This window comes from Rasamsonia byssochlamydoides, assembly GCF_041956645.1.
Source record: "Rasamsonia byssochlamydoides strain NRRL 3658 unplaced genomic scaffold VTN77scaffold_83, whole genome shotgun sequence".
Taxonomy (NCBI): Eukaryota; Fungi; Ascomycota; class Eurotiomycetes; order Eurotiales; family Trichocomaceae; genus Rasamsonia; species Rasamsonia byssochlamydoides.
In genome coordinates, this window is record NW_027192466.1 from 99,047 (window position 1) to 118,076 (window position 19,030).

The 19,030-nt window shown below is 47.1% G+C and overlaps 10 protein-coding genes across 10 annotated transcripts; 5 read left to right on the forward strand and 5 right to left on the reverse strand.

Moving 5' to 3' along the window:
• Positions 1–53: 53 nt before the first annotated feature.
• Positions 54–4,009, reverse strand: VTN77DRAFT_9176 (uncharacterized protein; the record flags this gene model as incomplete). The annotated part of the gene is made up of 4 exons (XM_069425755.1): positions 54–261; positions 334–3,321; positions 3,369–3,517; positions 3,581–4,009. The coding sequence occupies 4 exons, from the start codon at positions 4,007–4,009 to the stop codon at positions 54–56; spliced, it is 3,774 nt and encodes a 1,257-aa protein (XP_069274122.1).
• A 199-nt stretch (positions 4,010–4,208) lies between these two features.
• VTN77DRAFT_9177 (uncharacterized protein) lies at positions 4,209–4,474 on the reverse strand (the record flags this gene model as incomplete). Its single annotated transcript, XM_069425756.1, has 2 exons — positions 4,209–4,268; positions 4,325–4,474. The coding sequence occupies 2 exons, from the start codon at positions 4,472–4,474 to the stop codon at positions 4,209–4,211; spliced, it is 210 nt and encodes a 69-aa protein (XP_069274123.1).
• Positions 4,475–4,819: 345 nt separating this feature from the next.
• VTN77DRAFT_9178 (uncharacterized protein) lies at positions 4,820–6,384 on the forward strand (the record flags this gene model as incomplete). The annotated part of the gene is made up of 6 exons (XM_069425757.1): positions 4,820–4,975; positions 5,040–5,134; positions 5,190–5,289; positions 5,368–5,549; positions 5,605–5,789; positions 5,840–6,384. The coding sequence occupies 6 exons, from the start codon at positions 4,820–4,822 to the stop codon at positions 6,382–6,384; spliced, it is 1,263 nt and encodes a 420-aa protein (XP_069274124.1).
• Positions 6,385–7,007: 623 nt separating this feature from the next.
• VTN77DRAFT_9179 (uncharacterized protein) lies at positions 7,008–8,038 on the forward strand (the record flags this gene model as incomplete). The annotated part of the gene is made up of 2 exons (XM_069425758.1): positions 7,008–7,176; positions 7,251–8,038. The coding sequence occupies 2 exons, from the start codon at positions 7,008–7,010 to the stop codon at positions 8,036–8,038; spliced, it is 957 nt and encodes a 318-aa protein (XP_069274125.1).
• Positions 8,039–8,745: 707 nt separating this feature from the next.
• On the reverse strand, positions 8,746–10,731 carry VTN77DRAFT_9180 (uncharacterized protein; the record flags this gene model as incomplete). Its single annotated transcript, XM_069425760.1, has 11 exons — positions 8,746–8,790; positions 8,845–8,916; positions 8,972–9,039; positions 9,094–9,148; positions 9,201–9,260; positions 9,313–9,705; positions 9,773–10,114; positions 10,189–10,244; positions 10,296–10,367; positions 10,422–10,483; positions 10,547–10,731. 11 exons carry the CDS (start codon positions 10,729–10,731, stop codon positions 8,746–8,748), a joined length of 1,410 nt encoding a protein of 469 aa, XP_069274126.1.
• Positions 10,732–11,240: 509 nt separating this feature from the next.
• VTN77DRAFT_9181 (uncharacterized protein) lies at positions 11,241–11,792 on the forward strand (the record flags this gene model as incomplete). Its single annotated transcript, XM_069425761.1, has 5 exons — positions 11,241–11,260; positions 11,325–11,457; positions 11,518–11,596; positions 11,659–11,700; positions 11,767–11,792. The coding sequence occupies 5 exons, from the start codon at positions 11,241–11,243 to the stop codon at positions 11,790–11,792; spliced, it is 300 nt and encodes a 99-aa protein (XP_069274127.1).
• A 450-nt stretch (positions 11,793–12,242) lies between these two features.
• VTN77DRAFT_9182 (uncharacterized protein) lies at positions 12,243–12,801 on the reverse strand (the record flags this gene model as incomplete). Its single annotated transcript, XM_069425762.1, has 4 exons — positions 12,243–12,298; positions 12,349–12,552; positions 12,609–12,697; positions 12,749–12,801. The coding sequence occupies 4 exons, from the start codon at positions 12,799–12,801 to the stop codon at positions 12,243–12,245; spliced, it is 402 nt and encodes a 133-aa protein (XP_069274128.1).
• A 704-nt stretch (positions 12,802–13,505) lies between these two features.
• Positions 13,506–14,093, forward strand: VTN77DRAFT_9183 (uncharacterized protein; the record flags this gene model as incomplete). The annotated part of the gene is made up of 4 exons (XM_069425763.1): positions 13,506–13,680; positions 13,741–13,812; positions 13,862–13,949; positions 14,003–14,093. 4 exons carry the CDS (start codon positions 13,506–13,508, stop codon positions 14,091–14,093), a joined length of 426 nt encoding a protein of 141 aa, XP_069274129.1.
• Positions 14,094–14,485: 392 nt separating this feature from the next.
• On the reverse strand, positions 14,486–15,974 carry VTN77DRAFT_9184 (uncharacterized protein; the record flags this gene model as incomplete). The annotated part of the gene is made up of 4 exons (XM_069425764.1): positions 14,486–14,867; positions 14,943–15,170; positions 15,222–15,390; positions 15,461–15,974. 4 exons carry the CDS (start codon positions 15,972–15,974, stop codon positions 14,486–14,488), a joined length of 1,293 nt encoding a protein of 430 aa, XP_069274130.1.
• Positions 15,975–17,165: 1,191 nt separating this feature from the next.
• Positions 17,166–18,902, forward strand: VTN77DRAFT_9185 (uncharacterized protein; the record flags this gene model as incomplete). Its single annotated transcript, XM_069425765.1, has 2 exons — positions 17,166–18,379; positions 18,443–18,902. 2 exons carry the CDS (start codon positions 17,166–17,168, stop codon positions 18,900–18,902), a joined length of 1,674 nt encoding a protein of 557 aa, XP_069274131.1.
• Positions 18,903–19,030: the final 128 nt, after the last annotated feature.

The following is a 19,030-nucleotide window of genomic DNA, read 5'->3' on the forward strand; positions in this document are numbered from 1 at the left end:
TGGATGCGAGTTCAAAATAACTCTTTCGGATAGTACAAGTCTCCAATGTTTTTCTAATTCTGGAATGCTTTCGATGTCTTGGCGGTCTTTCCCAGCGGTTTCTGCGTAGAAAACGAGCAAAACTTGTCTTTGATCGCAACGACCTCGTATGTGCCTTCATCGGAAGTCTTGATCGTCTTCTTATGCTCGTAAGAAATGTCGTGCTTGATGTCTAATATCTCGGATTTCTTTCCCTTCCTTGCGTTTGAGCTTCGAGTATACCTTTAAACAAGTTAGCAAAGGCTGGCATCCCCAATACCCTTTTGACTATTCGTCAACCAAGAATGCACATACGTAAACTCAAATGGAGGGGTTCCCCAAAATTCAAAATTTATCTCCGCTTCTCCACCTTCATGGATATCGACAACAGAAACTTGTCCCTGGCTAATCCTCACACTTGGCATTTCATGAATGACTTTGGTTATATTCTTGTGAGCCTTGCACCTGCCACTAGCACTGTCGCTGACAGCAGTGATAGTGAATTCGCCTGGCTTCTCAGCAATGCGCCGAAAATTAGTAGTTTGGGAGACCGCCCTTCTTTGGGTGCCGTCAAATGTGTAGAACACCTCAAACGGAGCATGCCCAGAGAGTGAGAAAGAAATCCGTTCTCCAACACAGTAATCGGATTGAGATTCGAGAGGTATGATTGTAGGAACATCAGACACCGCTACTCGGACGGAAGATGCGTCACGATCTGTTGTTATTCGCTGGCATCGACGTGCATCCCGTACTTTATGAATGCTGACAACATGCTGACCTAGTTCGAGATGCCGACGAGGTATGGGAAGGTTGTGCCTATGCGAAGCAATATGGGGTATTGTCACGATCTCCGGCTTTGAATTCGAATGATGCTTAATTGCGATCTCGAGTGAAAACGGGGGGACCCCGTCGAGGACTATTGGTATGACTTCGTCACCGTCACTATCCTCCTTGCAGAAGGCGTAAATGTGCCCCGGGAACTCGAACCGAGCAGAGGGCAGCGGGTTGACTTTTTGCGTGACACTGACAGAAGAATGCTTCTTCGGATCATAGTCATAGAGACTGTCAGCGAGCTCCGTGAATTTGTATACATACTCTCCAGCCCTAGAAGTATCCATATCCAAGGAAGCCACATCGAGGACACTTTTCAGGCTCTGCACTCTGACCAAAGAAGTCCCATGATCGCTCTTTCGTTGCTGTTCATATTTTATATTGTATGGAGGGGAACCAGAAAGTTTGAGCTCCAAGACATCGTCATCACCCTCACAGACGTCACGTTTTGCAATGCTATCGCCTTCTTTGACTGTACTTCCATCCAATGCAGCGAATCTTGGCCGGGGTATCCAAGATACCTCGAAAATACGTGCTGATTGGTCTATAGTACCCGGACAAGTGGCATCGGACACCTCGAGAAGCTCATAGCGGCCTTCTTGAGAGATTTCGATGGCACCGTTCTCATCCCACAGCGTCTTCTGGGCTAGACTTGGAGGACTGGCGTCAAGATTTCGGTATTTGACGGTCCAAGGTGCCTGACCGCTGAGCCTCAGCGGGAGTTCAACAACCGAGTTCTCCAAGGCAAGAGTATTCCTCTTCTCGTCAAGCAGGCCAAAAGATGCATGAGGTTTCTTCGGCCGCACCTCGATCTCTATACTTTCTTTAAGAGGTCGTTTACAGTTTGATCTGTCTTTGACGCTCGTCAGTGAAAGGATGTACTCGCCCCCGCTTAGAAGCGGTTCCGTGGAAATTGTCGCCAATTCGTTGTCGCTGCTGAGGACCTGCTTGACTTTCTTGCCATTATGAACGAGCTCATACTCTAGGGTCCAAGGAGCTTCTCCCACGAAAGAGACATCCACAGAAACGGGTTCCCCAAAGCAGGCTTTTCGTATTTCTCGTGACCCCAGGAAGTGAGCGGATGCAGGGGGTTTCACATCCTGTTCCAGAAGCGGCACTTTGTCCTTAAGAGACCGCGCCCCATAGACGCTGTCCGCTATATCCAAGAAGCGGTAACGATAGTGACCTGCTTCGGATGGTGTAAAGTCGAGCTGTCCGCGCAATCCTTCAATAACCTTAAAGTGCGTCTCCATACCCCTTTCATTCTCGATACTGTAACGTAGACGGAATGGTGGGGAGCCAACCAAATCCAAATCAACGAGCAGACCAACGGAGTTGTTGGCACATTTGTCAAAGACCTTCTCATATCGAATGGTCAACTCTGGCTCTGGGGGATTGTGCAAGAAGCAAGAGGAAGGCTCTAAAATCTCTCCTGAGCAGAATCGACTGGACACTGCATTGAGCGTATACCATCCTTGCTCCTTAATTCGAGGTCTGAGATCGATATTCTTTAGATTCACTTGTCGAACTTTGTCAAGGCTGAGATTGTCGGAAGCGTTAGGACCAGAAAAAGAGTATGTTACTTGGAACGGAGCATCGTTGTCGTAGTTCCGTCCAACGGAGTGAAATCGAATAGGAAGCTCTATTGAATCATCTTTTGCAACCTCCAGAAACTTCTGGGCATTGCAACCAGCGAAGGACAACCGAGGACGTTCGTGGACAGAAAACTGGTGCCACTGTGGTAAACCTTTTGTAGATGCTCGATCCATTTCATCAAGGTATAAAGAGTAGTTGGCAATATTCCCACAGGCATCATGAACCTCCTCAATTGCGTATACCCACTCTCCGCCTGCGTTTAGAGATTCGTTTAATGGGATCTCCAACTTCTTGCTTTGCGCCCAGACCAAATCTGGCATGTTTGAGTTGATGAGAAGCCCATCGTGTTTCTGATTCAATAAGGGAGAACGGAGGCTTTCCGGCTGGATATTCTGGAAAGAAAACCCACCATCCAGCCCGTTCACTCTGCGACTGTATTTTATCTTCAAAGGAGGTGTCCCCTCAACCTCAAGTGTAAGATCTGATAGATCTCCTCTGCATTTATCCGAATGAGATGTTTTCAGGAGAGCCTTAGGACAGGACACGACTAGGGTATCGGATGCGCGTGTTTGCACCTCCAGGTTGGACTCGTCCAAGACCCGCTGGAGCCGGTAAATGCCTGTTTTTCGAACCGAAAATAGCAAATCACGATGCGCCACCGATTCGTGCTGGGATTGTCTCTTGTCCGCCTGTCGTTTCAGCTGCCTCAACTGTTTTGACGATATTGTTATCGTCTCATTTTGTCCAGTAGCCAAATCATAACGCAATAATTCTATGAGAACGGGTGTGGTTTGGTTAATACGTATCGGCAGAGAAATGGAAGATTGCTGTGGGCTGAGACAGAACGGAACCCGGTCTGGATTTAACGTGGCCGACCTAGGATCTTCAGTATGACAGCCTCTCAGACAACTGGATACACTCACCCTTCAGGAAGGATATGAATTATCTGCTTGCCCAGTATCAGAGACGCATTGTGGATTATATCAGCAGGTTTCACACTGCGTTCCGATATGGACAACTCTCTGTCATAAATCATCTTAACCAAAACACCAGCCCACGTTCCTACCGGTAACTAAAATATCTGAGCTTAAGGTCGCAAAGGGAAAATGAGTTGAAGAATTAACAGAGTACTTACTGGGATGCGGAACATCAAGAATACGTTAGCAGCTGCGTGAAGCAGAAAGATTGTGAGAAATGTCGGAAAAGCCCATTCTAACCAGGGTATCCTCAAGGCCTGGACACTGAAAAGAAAGACACCGTCGATAAAATTCCATTTTAAGAATAACCATGTCGAATCTAGCTGGTCAGACGCTCCCCAAGAGTCGAATATCCGCCATGCACTGAGCGCAACATAGATTGCCACAACATAGAGCCTCTGTGATGGAGCATCAATGATTTCCACTGGGACAAGCGGACCACCGGGTTCCTGTCGGTCAACCGCAGAAGAATTCAATCCATTGGTCGTCTTGACTTTCGTTCTGACTGGCGACTCATATTCTCGCGTCTTCTGGTGAGTCTGCGGTGTTTGAGGAAACGCAGACCGGAGTTGAGGAGTGGCGCTCATCGCATGCCGTAGCCGCCAAATTGCAGCTAAGAGAACGCTCAATAAGAGCACCGCCCTGGGTAGAGAGCTGTCACGGAGGGCAAACGTGTACACAGTTGAAATAGCTTCGAGCAAAAAAAAAAAGAAAAAGAAAAAGAAAAAGAAAAAGAAAAAGAAAAGAGAGAGAGAGAGGTGAGAATACCAGGGTCCTTTTGTCAAGCTAACAGGCGGAGAAAGGCCGGGAAGACGACGCAGAGGGCAGGTTCAAGCCAAATTTCAACTGAATCGCAAAGAGTTATCATTAAAACGAGAGAGAAGGCTTTTCCCAGGACATACAGCAGCAAAGCAACTCTCAAGTAAAAGACTGGCTGTGGAGTTCTGCTTGGTGTCGATTTGCACGACGTGCTCCCAGCCACAGCAGGAGCGGAGCTGCCGTGGGACCAAAGTCGCGTCGACACAGGCGCTTCCGCCAATGAGGAAACTCATTGACGCTCCCGCGCGCCAAGTATTGAAGAATGAAGTAAGCTGTAATAAGCTGACCTATGTAGGTACCTATTGTACATACCATCCAGTTCAAGCATGATCGAGATTACTCTCAGATTTTACAGGCTCTATCGAGAAGCTGAATGAAGTGGCCGGGTGCTTGTTTTTGTGAATACCACCTGAGACCTCATTTTAAGTGAAGCTCCATATCGCTGATACCCAGTGTAGGATACTGTCACATGTTCCCACTTTCTACATCACTGATGATCGATATATTGAATCTAAACTTGATCATCTTTATTATTCAATGATCGCAAAAGCATAGCTTCTTGTGACCGAGGTGAAAGCATGGAGCGCACAAAAAGAAGGCGTTTGAGCAGTCGCTCTGGACCGAAGCGCAATCAGATCGCCAATGAATCTGCATTTCCTAGTGATCCACTTGTTCTAGCTGCAGATTCTGATAGAGGCACGTGGAATGGTTTTTGTGAAATTGAGTCTGAACCAGTAAGAAGCTCACCGGTACAAGATCCTTAGGACACAGAGATATGTGCTGAGTTATTTATAACAGGCTCTGTTCAACGTCATGCTACGTGAGTTCGGCGTCAAGGGTATCAAGGTACAAGAAGTGGTATCCTTGGACGAGGGAATGATGGCGTTGCTACCGTACGTTCTGTGACACCTTTGCTTCTTTGAGTACGCTCCTGATCATTAATAACAGCAAACCTGTCTACGGCTTGATTTTCTTATTTCGCTGGCGTGAAGATGATCCTGGTAAACAGGAGGCAAGCTGCCCTGATGGAATTTGGTTTGCAAACCAGGTTAGTCCCTCTGATTTGATGTCTTCTAGTATCGTTAATTGCCGTTGCCATTGGCATCTTTGTGCTGACATGCAAAAGACGACAAGTAATGCCTGTGCCAGTGTTGCATTGTTGAACATTGTCAACAATATTGAGGGTATTGAACTGGGTGAAAATCTCAGGAATTTTAAAGATTTTACTACTTCATTCACTCCGGCATTGAGAGGGGATGCCATTGCCAATTTTGAATTCATTAAAAGGATACACAATTCATTTGCACGGTATGTTCCTTGGATTTTGTGCCTTTTCCTGGTAATGCTAATAATGGTTCCTCAGTACAATGGATATGCTCAATTCGGATTTACAGCTCAGGAACGAGGCAATGACCAGAAAATCGCTCTCGGCCAAGAGACAGCAAGACGATAATACCTCGGAAGCTGGGTTCCATTTCATTGCATTCATGCCAGCCATGGGTAGGGTCTGGAAATTCGACGGGTTGGAGCGTCAGCCGCAGGGGCTCGGTGAGTTGGTAAATGTAATTCCGTGAACTTGTTCGTTGACAGCTGTTAAGGACCGTGTTCTGGGGGCGATTGGCTGGAACTGGTGAAGCCAGAGATCCTCGCTAGGATGACGGAGTACGAGGAGGATCAAATTGAGTTCTCCATTCTAGGTCTCGTTCGAGACCCTATTATTGACTGCATTGGGGAGTTGGCCCTCAATGTGAAGCGTCTCAGGAAACTCAATGAGCGCCTCGGTGATATTCAGGATGTTACTTCCACTGCTACCCAGCCTATCACCCATCATGATGATATAATATTAGGACCAGCGCCTGCTTTCGGGCTGACGCAGGAAGACATAGATCTTGCCAAGATTCCTGATGAGCAAGATGAACAATACCAGATGTGCTCTTTAGAAGAGCTCGCTCTGGAGCAACAGAGTCTCCGCGCCTCCCAGCAGGCAATTAAAGCATCGATACAGGAGGAATTGCAGTCGCGTCAGAGGGATGATGATTATGCTGCAGGTAGAAGGCATGACTATAGCTCGGCAGTTTATTCCTGGGCTCGCATCTTGGCGCGCAAGGGGGTTATCCGTGACTTGATTAGTGAATCTCAGTAAGCAGCATTGCATCATGAAATACAATGGAATCATGTAGGAATAAGAAAGTCACTGCTGGTTTCTTCTGTTTCCTGCAAACCAGATTTAAGAATAATGTAGAGATGAACTGCTGCAATTCTCTTGGGATTCACACAAAAAGTGCACTGCCAATCTACCTGCTGCCAAAGACTTACCGAAGAAGTTGATTTGATAGCTGCTGTTGTTTCGTGTTCTGTTGTTGTTATTCACTGGTTTTCGCATATGGTTGTAGCGCCAAAAATATATTTTTAAACGAGTACTGGCACACTATCGACCGAACGACGATAAACCAAAACAAAGCACATAACCCCAAGTAATATTAGCCACTGCACCATGATGCGACTTCTACGTCACTCATTCGTTGGACCCTTGAGCCCCAAATACCGAGTATGGTATGAGACCTGGGGTATGTACTAGATGCCGCATTTGCATCGAGAACATCCAAGAAAGCGAAGTCCGGGGTACCATTGTACATCGATCGCTAGCTATATTTAACCCACAGTGAGCTTCACGGAGCCACCAACCGCAAACCACACAATTACAGCCGAATAAATATATTTCATGATCACATATCCACCCTCAACACAGTGCTACAAAGCTAGACCATGGAAGCCGCTACATTTGCGAAACCGGAGACACATTTCGAGGTCGATATGATGATACTGGATTATCTTTGCTGCAAGGGAATCCAAGCAATACTGCGAGCACGCATAGCCGAGAGGAAAGAGGAGCAACACAAGGAGGATATTGACAGCTGCATTTCACTTTTCGACAGTATGGCCCTCACGATCCGCGCTCCAGTCCTGCAATCCCGAGTCTTGGCCAGTGCAACTGATATAAGAATATAGCATTTAAGTGCATCGCATCGATAAATCACTCTAGAAGGCCTATTTCAAGGGACCTGGAAATAAAGCTTCAACTTCTTACTTTTGCAGTCCTCTTCTTTCACAGATATAGACACTCAGCCTGGAATAAAAGCGCCTCAGAGCTTGGCCGTTGGCGAAACCAAAACGCCCAAAGCGCCAGAAATTGGCTCAAGGCGGAGTATGACAAGCCAAAGGTTGAACAGAGTTCCCAACAGGTATCGCAAACCGTCTTGGATGGAAACTATCAGAAGATGCTCTCCGAGCTAAAGATACCCGTGCAAAGTCGCCTCCTCGATCGCAGACTGGTAATGCCACTACTCGATATTCTGCCTGATTTCATGGCACTTTGTGCCATGGCGGCGCCAATACTACCAGCAGAAGAGTCAATGGAACTTGCAGCCCAATTTATGCTCCAAGCATCACTTGAGCAGTATCTTGTTTTCGGGAGAGCTTCTTCTGATGTCATAGATGAAGCTTTTGCATGGGGATCTCCAGATGCTGGCAATGTGAACCCTGAAACCAACGCCGATGATGATGTTGATGATGCATGCATCTGGTGGAGAAAAAGAGCCAAGTACATCCGTCATCTACAGCCAAACCCCGGGGAATCCCTGGATACCCGTCTCCAAAATGCGTCCCGTGATTTTTCAGTCTCACAGTTCGAAGGAATGGTTATAGATTTTTTACATGGTCTCCTCACGAAACTAGAGATTCCCACTTTAGTCCAGCTGGAAATAGGCGGATTGGCAGAACTGGGCATCATTGACTAAACAACACTGATTAAACTTTATTTGGATGAACTTACGGAGTGGACAGGCAGGGAAAAAGGTCTTCGCGACTTGATCAACAGAAAGGGGTAATGCAAGCAGGGGACATGATGTTCATAGCCCTGAAACGCAAATTGACTGAGAAGCTAAATCAGATCAGATGCGTGGCACGTGTCTTCACTCAAGTTGGAAATGAGACTTACAGTCCATCCATTGGTCCTTTTCCATCTGGCCGTGATGGGGTGAGAATAGTGCTATTCACAACCCCGAAGCTTTGACTCCCTTTCAACAGGCATAAAATTAGACAAAACGACGTCGCTCCGTGATCATGCGAGGTGGTCCTGTGTTAGCTTTCTTATGTGGTAACTTGAAACGGGAGTCATTCTGCAAAGAGACCATGGAAGCATCTTCGATCGTTGAGGAATAAGGAAAGGTTAAGGAAGCTGAGAGCCAGTATAACGCAGGGCCACGCGGTACTCGATTATAGTTTTCGCTGCACTTCCTAGGCAAGGTGGCCTATCGCCGATTATTATATAATATGTTGTTTCCATGCGGACAACAGTGGGACTTCTGAGTACAATCCCAGTCAAGAGAGAATTACATTCTAGGAAATGACTATAATCTACAAGGCAAAAAAGCTCTTGCTAATCAATGTGGGGTCTTGACAAGTGCAACACCTGCAACGGAAAGATAAGACCACGGAAACAGTTCTAACCCAACAGCATCCGCCGCGGGTCTTCGATGTACTCTTTGACCTGGTCAGACGGTTAGCTTTCAGTGCATACAGATGAGTCATTCTAAGGACAAACCTTCACAAGGAAAGTAACTGCCTCTCGGCCATCAAGAAGACGGTGGTCATATGTCAGAGCAAGGTACATCATCTTGTGAAATGTCAGCATGCTTTCCAATAAAGAAGGAAAATAAAGTTGGACGAACCGGTCGAATTTCTATCTTCCCATTAACAGCCACCGGCCGGTCTTTGATGGCATGAAGTCCGAGTACAGCTGTCTAGAGTTAGGATTTTAACTCAACTTCCCAAAGTAGTGATGAATACATACCAGTCTGTGGCAGATTGATGATGGGAGTGCCCATGAGTGAACCGAAGACTCCGCCCTGGGTCAAGGTCAGTAAGAGTTGGTAGATCTTCAAAAAAGCATCTACTCACATTACTAATGGTGAATGTGCCACCAGCCATATCTTCAATGGTCAATTTGTTGTCACGAGCCTGAGAAGAAGATTAGTACTGTAGGAAGGTGAAATAAGGATTACCCTCGTACCTTCTTTCCAAGATCGGCAATTGCCTTTTCAATGGTCACCAGATCCATTGTTTCCGCGTTTCGGACTACGGGAGTAACGAGACCCTTCTCTGTAGCCACAGCCACACTGATGTCCACGTAATCTCTATACACAATAGTATCTCCGCCATTTGGTCCTTCAATTGAGGCATTGACGGCAGGTACCTCCTTCATAGCCAGAACACAAGCACGGGAAAAGGCGCTCATGAATCCCAACTTCACACCTGTCTTTTTCAAGACGTCATCTTTATACAGCTTGCGGAACTCCATGAGAGATGACATATCAACCTCATTAAAAGTGGTAAGAGATGCGGCAGTGTTCTGAGACTGCTTGAGACGCTCCGCTATCCGCAGTCGCATTCGGTTCATTTTCACCTTAAATATTAATGACAATATCAACATACATGCTCACGGATTGAAGGAATGGATCTAAGGGACATACCCTACGCTCCTCGCGATTTCCAGGCGTGATTTGGCCGGTAGGCTGGGGCTCTTTGGATGGCTGGGGCTGCTTTTGAGGAACAGGCTCCGCTTTGGGTGGACTGGGAGGCTCCTCCTTCGAAGGAGGTGGCTGAGAAACCTCTATCTGAGCCTTTTGTTGCGGTTCCGGTGACGGCGTCGTTTCAGGGGAGGGTGCCTGCTTGGATGGTTCTCCTGCCTTCTTGCCGTCTGCAGAGCCTAGCTCCAGTCTGATAATGTCTTGTCCCACGGTAACAGTGTCCTCCTCTTTGACGAGGAATTCCTTGATTATGCCAGAATCTGGGGCATTGACCGATACATCAATCTAAAATTGACAGCTCAGTCACCCCAAGATGCACTAATCACTCCGCGGCAAGGTGTTCATATGATTATACTTACCTTGTCGGTTTCAATCGTCGCTATTTCCTCATCGCGCTCAACAAAATCACCAACCTCTGCAGGGTCGTTAGCATGTCACAGGTGGGTTCGGCAGTTTGGGTAGGTACGTTTGGAGAACTGCTTCAGAGTGCCTTCTGTGATCGACTCCGCCATTTCCGGAACCTTGACAATGGTATCGGCTGTTTGATGTTCAGCAACGGTATAGAGGGCGAAATTGTTGGGAATTCAAGTACCATAATGACGATTTTGACCAAACCCTAAGACGACAGATCCATGAAAGAGGTTTCCATGTGTTCTATAATTCGAGTATAAGCTAAATATTTCGGTACTGTAAACAACATGAGAGTGGAGGTCATACCCTGTCAATTCGGAGATGCGTGCCGAAGTCTTAGCAACAATGAATGGTTTTCCACGCCCCCTTAAGGCAACAGACGACAAGGCTCTCGAGGCTCCAAGAATGGAATTCCACGGTCTATGCGTGTTCCGTGTAGCTGTCAGTAGTTGTTGTTCTGACAAGCGCGACAGGTGTAATCGAGAAGCCATGGTCAAGCGTCTTTCGACTGTTCGAGAAAATGGCATCCAGTAATTGTATAACAGAAGTAGGAGTAAGAATTAGCACAGCAGCGCTTGATTCTGATTAATTGACACCACAAAGCATGTCCTGTTGGACTTCTGTCGTGCGGTCAAGGGAGCGAGTTAAAGTGTACGGAGAGCAGGGAGGAATATAGCTTATGGCGGAGAGCTTTACTCCGTAGTGCAAATCGATCCGAGATTTTCCTGACGCTTCTTTGCAACCTTTGCCGGCAGACCGGGTAACCCGAAACCGTGTCACGGGCCTACGGAGTTCTACTACTCCACATTCTACATTCTGCAGTCCACCAACTAGCTGTCTAATCGGACAAAAACCTGACACCAAAGGCCAATTTCCATTGAAGGCTGAGGTATTTCTGATTTACATTCTTGTGACTCCTTCACTCTAAAGCTTCTACTCTTAAGCTTGTCACTACAGGCGGAAAGCTAAAATTTGACCAGGATCCGCTTGAGTTTCAGTCATGTCTTCCAATGCTGTAACGTATGCTGCTCATATCCAAAAAGAGAAGTGAAGACTATGGACAGTTGTCTGATGAACGACGCAGGTCCTTATATCGACGGTGCTTAAAACTTGCCCTCGATTGGGCCGTTCATAGGCACACCTGGCGAGGTCAGGCTGTGTATATCAGGTCTCTTTTCGAAGCCAATCGAGACGTCCGCGACCCTCGTCAACAGAAGGTTGCTATGATCCTTGAATTCTTGGCGAATTATATCTAATAAAGTCATTTCTGGTTGCAGATATTGCTGCGGGAGACAGAGAAGCTGTTAGAGACCTGGAAACATCCTGATCCTTACCGAGCTCCCACAGCCCCTGGAGGTGTGTGCCTGCGTTTCTACTTCCAGCTGAACAGTCACTAACCAGCGCTGCCATGTTCGCAGGTTCGAAATATGAGAGAAATCTGCCTGTTCGTGAACTACCTTGTACGTTAACCATCGGCTAATTCGGGCCATCTCCATATCGTTGCTCATATTGATAATGGACCACAGATGCAGAACGTGTGGAGGGGCATTGATAGACAACAATATCTCTCATAAGGCGGTACAGAACATCAAAGTTACTTGGGACATCCGGACACAGGTGCGCAGGAGAGCCTATACGCAGTATTATGTAGAGTAATCACAGTGCTCGCGTCGCGTTCCTCAAAACAAAAGTGAGGCTTGAAATTATAAAGCTGCCAGTCGTTACGGGAAAGTATGGTTTCGGATTGGAATCAGTTGAACCAAGATACTGAAATCTTAGGATTTAGCATTCTAGGTTATCAAACTAATTCGTCATGGGACCATGAGATTCGAAAGGTTAATGTCCTTCCATAAGCTGCCAGCAGAAACCATGTCCGTAGACATAATGTACAACCATAAAAAGCAAAAGAGCCATGAATGTGCCCAGTCCAGAACCCCATTACCTCGTCAATAAGTGAACCAAACCACGCCGAATAAAAAGAAAAACACAAAAGAAATACCGTTTACAATTCCTGACTCGGGTTCTTCCCGCTCTTAGGAGTCTTCTTAGGAAGAAGATCTGGATTCTGTCAGCGATACTCTGAAAGCAATATATCGAAGAAAACATACTCTGATGGATGTTAGGAAGAACACCGCCCTGAGCGATGGTAACATGGCCCAGGAGCTTGTTCAGTTCCTCATCGTTACGGATGGCAAGCTGCAGATGGCGAGGAATAATACGCGTCTTCTTGTTGTCACGGGCAGCATTGCCAGCCAACTCAAGGATTTCAGCCGCAAGATATTCCAGGACAGCGGCAAGATACACGGGAGCACCTGAAAAGGTTAGGAAGGGCGAAAAACGGAGAATCGACAAATACGGGTGGTCTTACCAGCACCGACGCGTTGCGCGTAATTGCCTTTGCGAAGGAGACGGTGGACACGACCGACAGGGAATGCAAGACCTGCCTTGGATGAACGCCTAAAATTCATTAATAAAATGGATCAAACGCATGATAGACTTGATACGTACGACTGCGCGTTCTTGCTGCCGCTAGCTTTACCGCCAGACTTGCCTCCAGTCATTTTGATTGTGAAAACTTCAAGTGGTTGGTAAGTTGGTTCAGTTGTTTCGAGTACGTTTCTTCTGGGGCCGAGGTTATGTGACAGAGGCGTTGAGGAAGACACAGAAAGAGTGGGTGATAAGAAGTGAGGGAAGAAAGCTAGTGGAGGAGACAAGGAGAGACATTTATAAGAATGCACCAAGGGTGACGTTGGCTCTAGGAATTGCCCTCCAGATCAACCTCTCGCTTAGGACAGTCAGCCAATCACTAGTGAGATCAGACGCGTGCACCGCGTTCTGGGTTGGCAAGTAGGAGCCAGGCGCATGCTGGCCCGCTGAGGATAACGCGAGCCGCTAATGGTGGCACACCATATCAGGTCAAGTGTGGTACCATTGTCTGGTACAGACTATTACGTATGTCTTGGCGTGATCCTTCGCATCTCACAGGCTATCTGTCGCATAGATGGCCTGTTAATCATACAGATCATACAGGACTGTTACCGTATTGAAATTCTGGCTCTGTCACACACCTCAGGATCAACCCACTGTTTAGCAGGGTGCTATAAGAACGCTCCACCCCCTTCACCAAACAGCCTTTCTTCTTTCTTCCTACTCCATCAACACCTGCCCTCTATTCTGCCACAATACACAACTAGTCATCACACTCGACCTCCGACACATTTTCAACCCACGCAACTAATTTTTTCATCTCGATTCTACAAGCAAAATGCCTCCTAAGGCCGCGGAGAAGAAACCTAGCACTGGCGGCAAGGCCCCCGCTGGTGGCAAAGCTCCTGCTGAGAAGAAGGAAGCTGGCAAGAAGACTGCCGCCGCAGCCGCTGGCGAAAAGAAGAAGCGTGGCAAGACCAGGAAGGAGACCTATTCTTCATACATCTACAAAGGTACTTCCAAACAACGTGTTGGACGTCCTGGATCGCGTTTACTGACGCGTCGTGTGCTAGTCCTCAAGCAGGTCCACCCTGACACTGGTATTTCCACTCGTGCCATGTCGATCCTTAATTCATTTGTGAATGGTATGTAGGGACCGTCTGGTTTCCGAGAGCTTCCACTGACTTTCTTCAGATATCTTCGAACGCGTTGCGACCGAAGCTTCGAAGCTCGCCTCATACAACAAGAAATCTACCATCTCATCCAGAGAGATTCAGACTTCGTATGTGTACTTTCCCTTGCGATGTTTAGGATATATGCTTATTTAAATGTCAGTGTGCGACTTATCCTTCCCGGTGAATTGGCGAAGCACGCGGTGTCGGAAGGCACGAAGGCTGTGACCAAGTACTCGTCTTCTGCGAAATAGGCGTGTCTCTTGTTTTCAATGGTTGTCGTTATTCTTTTCCTTTTTTGTTTTTTTCCTTTTTGCTGCTTCAAGTCTTATTGTGACTATCTGAGGCGGCGGGTTACTGGGTGTTCGTGGGATTTCTAATGTGTCATGGGATGGTTCTCTTTTTACTTGGGCCGAATGATTTTATGGTTGCAATTCGAGTGGTAACGGGGTGTAACATAACGCGGATCCGGGCTTGTTTGAACAGTCCTCCAAATCCCTGCTAGAACTTGAAATCAAGATTTAGTGCACACTTCACGCTTTCTCGTTCGCATTTCTCGATTTAGGTATCGTATCTAGTGACTTGTTCGAACAAATTACCATTCCATCAGTATTTTAATGGGCAATGGTGATGGCGATCTGGCCGTTCAGTTTTCCGGTATGCAGGTGTCATCGTCGTCCAATGCCTCTACTTCGTCTAGTGCACCCTCCCGCTCATGTCCTGGTGAGGATCCCGCCTCCATACTAAAGACATGAATAATAGGTTTTGCTTCTGTCGATGAAATGCGCCGTTTCCAGTCAATCCAATCGTCTTCATCCTTGATAAGGAACCCAATCAACATGCTTGGATCCATGTCCTGAACGTGTAGCCTCCTGAGTCGACGCGTATGGTAGGAATCAAGCTCTTCTTTTGTATAGGGGCGCCCCAGCCCGCGATAGGGCAGTGCAGGACGAGTGTGGTGAGGGTCGAGATAAAAGAAATGCAAGTTCTGGACTCCCACAAAGTAGTGGGACGCTGACGGTCGACCACTGTATACGTACATCAGCGGCTGCGCAAAAATCTGACAGGCTCAGTGAAAATCCGTGAGGTTACGAGCCACATACCCGGCGATTCCCACAGACTGGGGATGCTTTAAGGTTGCTTCGAGGCTTTTCCAGTATACGGGCGTGACACGGTCGATCCCTAGTCTGATCCCAAGCAATATCAGAGTTGGGTTGATGTGGTCTGACTCGCCACAAGCAATCTCTCTGAATTTGTCCTCGTATACATCCGAGCTGTCGCTGGTAACGTAGACATTCAGTCCGGCATCTCTATACTCGTTGGATAGTGCCCTGTGTCATCTGTGAGCGGTATATTTGTGACTACGGGTAGTAGGGGCATACTGGATACACCTAGCAGTCGCAGAAGGCCCAAACCATTCGCCAGGATGTTTACCACATGACGACGCACCGTAACTCACAAACCGGTGGATTGAGAATGGCGCGTTTGGGTCATCGGCAAACAGAGATAACAACTTACTCTCCTCCTCGATCATGGTCCCACGACGCCAGTCTATAAATATCAGCTTCGCGTATCCGTTGAAGATTACTAACACGGTCCCCGGGAAATATTTGTTTCCTACCACGACCCAATGATAAAATGGACAATGCGTTGGCGAGAAGACTTTGGCCCGAGCGAATCATGCAACCCCATCCTGTATCTGACGTAAATCCATGCGATTCGACGAGCTGGCTCCTCAAGCGGACACTCAGTGTCATCGATGAGGACGCATTAGGGTCTTCGGACTTGGGAATGGGGGGGAAGTTGGACCGATAGGTGATCCAGATTCTCGATTCGAAGTCATCTAGGAAGGCCAATGGCCAACCGTGGTCGTTTGCCTCGCTTGACGGCGGAATGTTGAGATCATGCTGCTCACTTGCATCGCATGCAGCTCTCGGACTCGATGGATAAGGTCTCGCTAGCGAATGCGACTGGGGGATGTTCAAATTGTCGTTCCTTGCGGCGATGTTGTCTTGTGTTGCATATTCGTTCCCAAGACACCAGATTGAAGAGCCTGGGGCGTCTTCGTTTTTAGGTTCTGGGTCCCAGAAATACTGGACGATTCGTTTATATCGGCCCAGGTCGATGCTATTCATTTCTGTGTTGTGCTGGTGCTGAAGTGTGGTATCCATACGTGGGGTTTCCAAGACGTCAGGGACTAGGTAGCTATTGCGGATATATATATATTATCAGTTGACATCAGAAAATGGCTGCACTGATTATGACCACACAGCCACCTGCCGCAGTCCAGAAAAGAACGGACAGGAGCCCACATACAGGACCAAAGAAACCTGGCAAGGGATAGAGAACAAGAGCAGAAAATGTTGTTGATGATATGATGCCAAGTAGGCTTACCATGGAAGATCCAGCTTGAGACAAACGTCATCACTCACATCAGGCTCCAATGAAGTTGACCTGCATGGCTGTAAGAAATAAGAAGTAACTCAACTGAACAATTCAACATTAAAAACTGCAGAATGTAACCTAGTTAAGTTATTAAACATCCTGAATCACACAGAAATTATATATAGCATTGTTTGCAATGTGACTGTTACATGTTATTAAGGCAATATATCTTGCATATTGCTCTAGGCTATTGTGTCAACCAGAGCAATATTTTTACAACAGTAAGATAAGTGAAGATCTCAAGAACACATATCTGCTATCAACATGAAAGGCCCATGTGTTCTCAGTATATGGGGTTTTAAAATACCCTGCCTGTTAATAGCTGCCCACATTTCAGTAGACTTATTATCATAGCACACAGCACGTGCTCACTATTTTGTTATCACTTAGTCTGGCTCAAAGTGAAGGAAATTGCCACTCCCCTCCCATCTCCCGCCCTGGCAGGCCCAAGAAATACACACAGGCAAGTATTCTATTGCCTCATACACCAGCTGGCATAGCCAAGTACAGATTAAACACACCTACAGTAGCCTGCCAGCAAAATAAATTACATCAACAAAATAAAGTCTGTTATTGTTTATATAATCAAAGCCAAGACTCATTCTGAACACCTTGAAACTACGGGTTGCACAAATCCTGAATGGCAGTTCCATCTATTCCACTCAACATAGCAGGGATAATTCCAGTGGTGGTAAGTTCTCTGCATAAAAAAAAACATAGACTTGTCACTTGCACTAACCCTACTACCACTATGCTACTTAGCAGTACAGGGCACGATGCAACAAGAGGCACAAAACACTGAACGTTATGGATCATGGCGGTCTTATTCATCCCACTCTAAACTGCGAAATAACAAAGTCAACTTTGTGAGTGGGGGTAGTATGCGACTGGATGAACTTAAGGACCTGGCACCACAGGATGAGCGACAAGGCATACAGGAACCGAAGATAGCGAGGGAAGCTATTGCAAAGAACCCAAAAGATATCTCAGAACATCCAGCTATATTGCCAGACAAAATGGACCTTTTCTTCATCGACCTAGATGGAGAAAAACCCACCACATCGACTTCTGAAGCCGGGCCAATTGTCATGTCGCGGCCGCCAAGTGTATCAGACAGCAGTGAAGATGAGGTAGTATTCACGGGAAGAAGCAATTACTGGAATCGTTCTCGCTATACTCATGATCGGAACCTAGAGACGTCGCCTGTATCGGCTACAGTCCTCAACGCAACGACGGAAATTGGGACAACAGAAGATGAACTTCATTTCACCGTGACCAAAAAGCTCTCACAAAGGATGACTAACAGGAAAGAGCAGTCGTTATTGACAACGCCTATTGGAGAGGGGCAAAGTGCAGATGAAACGATCAAGTTAAATAAAAACCTGCCAAGACGCCGAAGAGGGCGGCGCCGGAACAAGATGCTGGAAGATGAAGCAGAAATAATTGCCGATTACATAGCGAATATGGACAAGGATGATGAGAGCTCAGACGCACTATCTACGGAATCCCCCAGATCCGAGGACAGTCCGAACGTAGACGATATCCGCGGGCTGAGGCCTGGGTCTCTCACCCCGGGTGGTCTCAAGTATCTCGAGGGTTCAGAGGGGCTTGTTGCCGACATATTGAGTGATGACCAGGACGATGTATCCGATGATGCAGCGGACTCAGAGTGCTCTGGGGGTTTATTAGAGGTCCAAGAACATCTTTTGACAAAGAAGGGACGAAAGAGCAAGAGATCCAGAAAACAAAACTTTCCCTCGGCAGCAGGACTCGCTGATGCACTCGAGCAAGACACCTATCTTGGATTTGATATAATGGACTTCGATCGACCCAGTCTCAGGAAGAAACCCAAGGGAAACCGTCATTTCAATTTCGAACTCAGCGACAGCGACTTAGAGCTGCAATTGGAGAAGGCCTGGGAAAATGACCGAACAAAAAAGAAGGCTAGAAAGCAACAGCGGGAGCAGCTTCGCTCTCAAGGATTACTAGGAAGGAAGGCAGGAAAGGCAGATCTGAAAACGAAGCATGCTCTAGGAATGAGTATGGATGACCTGAAGTCGGAAGTGAAAGATTTTCTACTGTCTTCCTCCGAGAGGTATGCTTATAAGCATTTGGTGATGGCTGGGTTGTTGATGTCAAATTGCTAATATTTGTCTAGCTTACCCTTGCCGCCCATGAACAAGAAATACAGAAGGGTCGTGCATGAACTTGCCAGCGCTGTGTCTCTGAAATCCCAATCCAGAGGAAATGGCAATGCTAGATTCCCAGTGCTCTACAAAACGTCTCGTACCCCCAGATATACTGACAGAAACATTTCCAAAGTTGATGAAATATTCTCCCAGCGACGATTCAGTCGCCGCATGGGCTTTTCCGGGGAAGAAAAGGGTCCCAACTCGTACAGCAAAGGTCGTCGTAGTCGACCTAATGCGGCTGTCTCGTACGCGGATGGTGATATTGTCGGCGCGTCCGCGCCAGAGATCGGTGCAGATAATAAGGGCCGAGCGATGTTGGAGAAAATGGGATGGAGTACTGGAACTGCCCTCGGCGCCTCGAATAATAAGGGTATTCTGCAGCCTTTGGCGCACGTTGTCAAAAATTCCCGTGCTGGTTTAGGTTAGGAAGGTGTTTAATCACATTCTCAAACCTTTATTCATAGACAGCCGTCGCAATATCGCATCATGATGCGATAGAGACCAGAAAGCGGCATTGATGTGTCATCTTGGTAAAAGGCAAAGTACCAATGCTA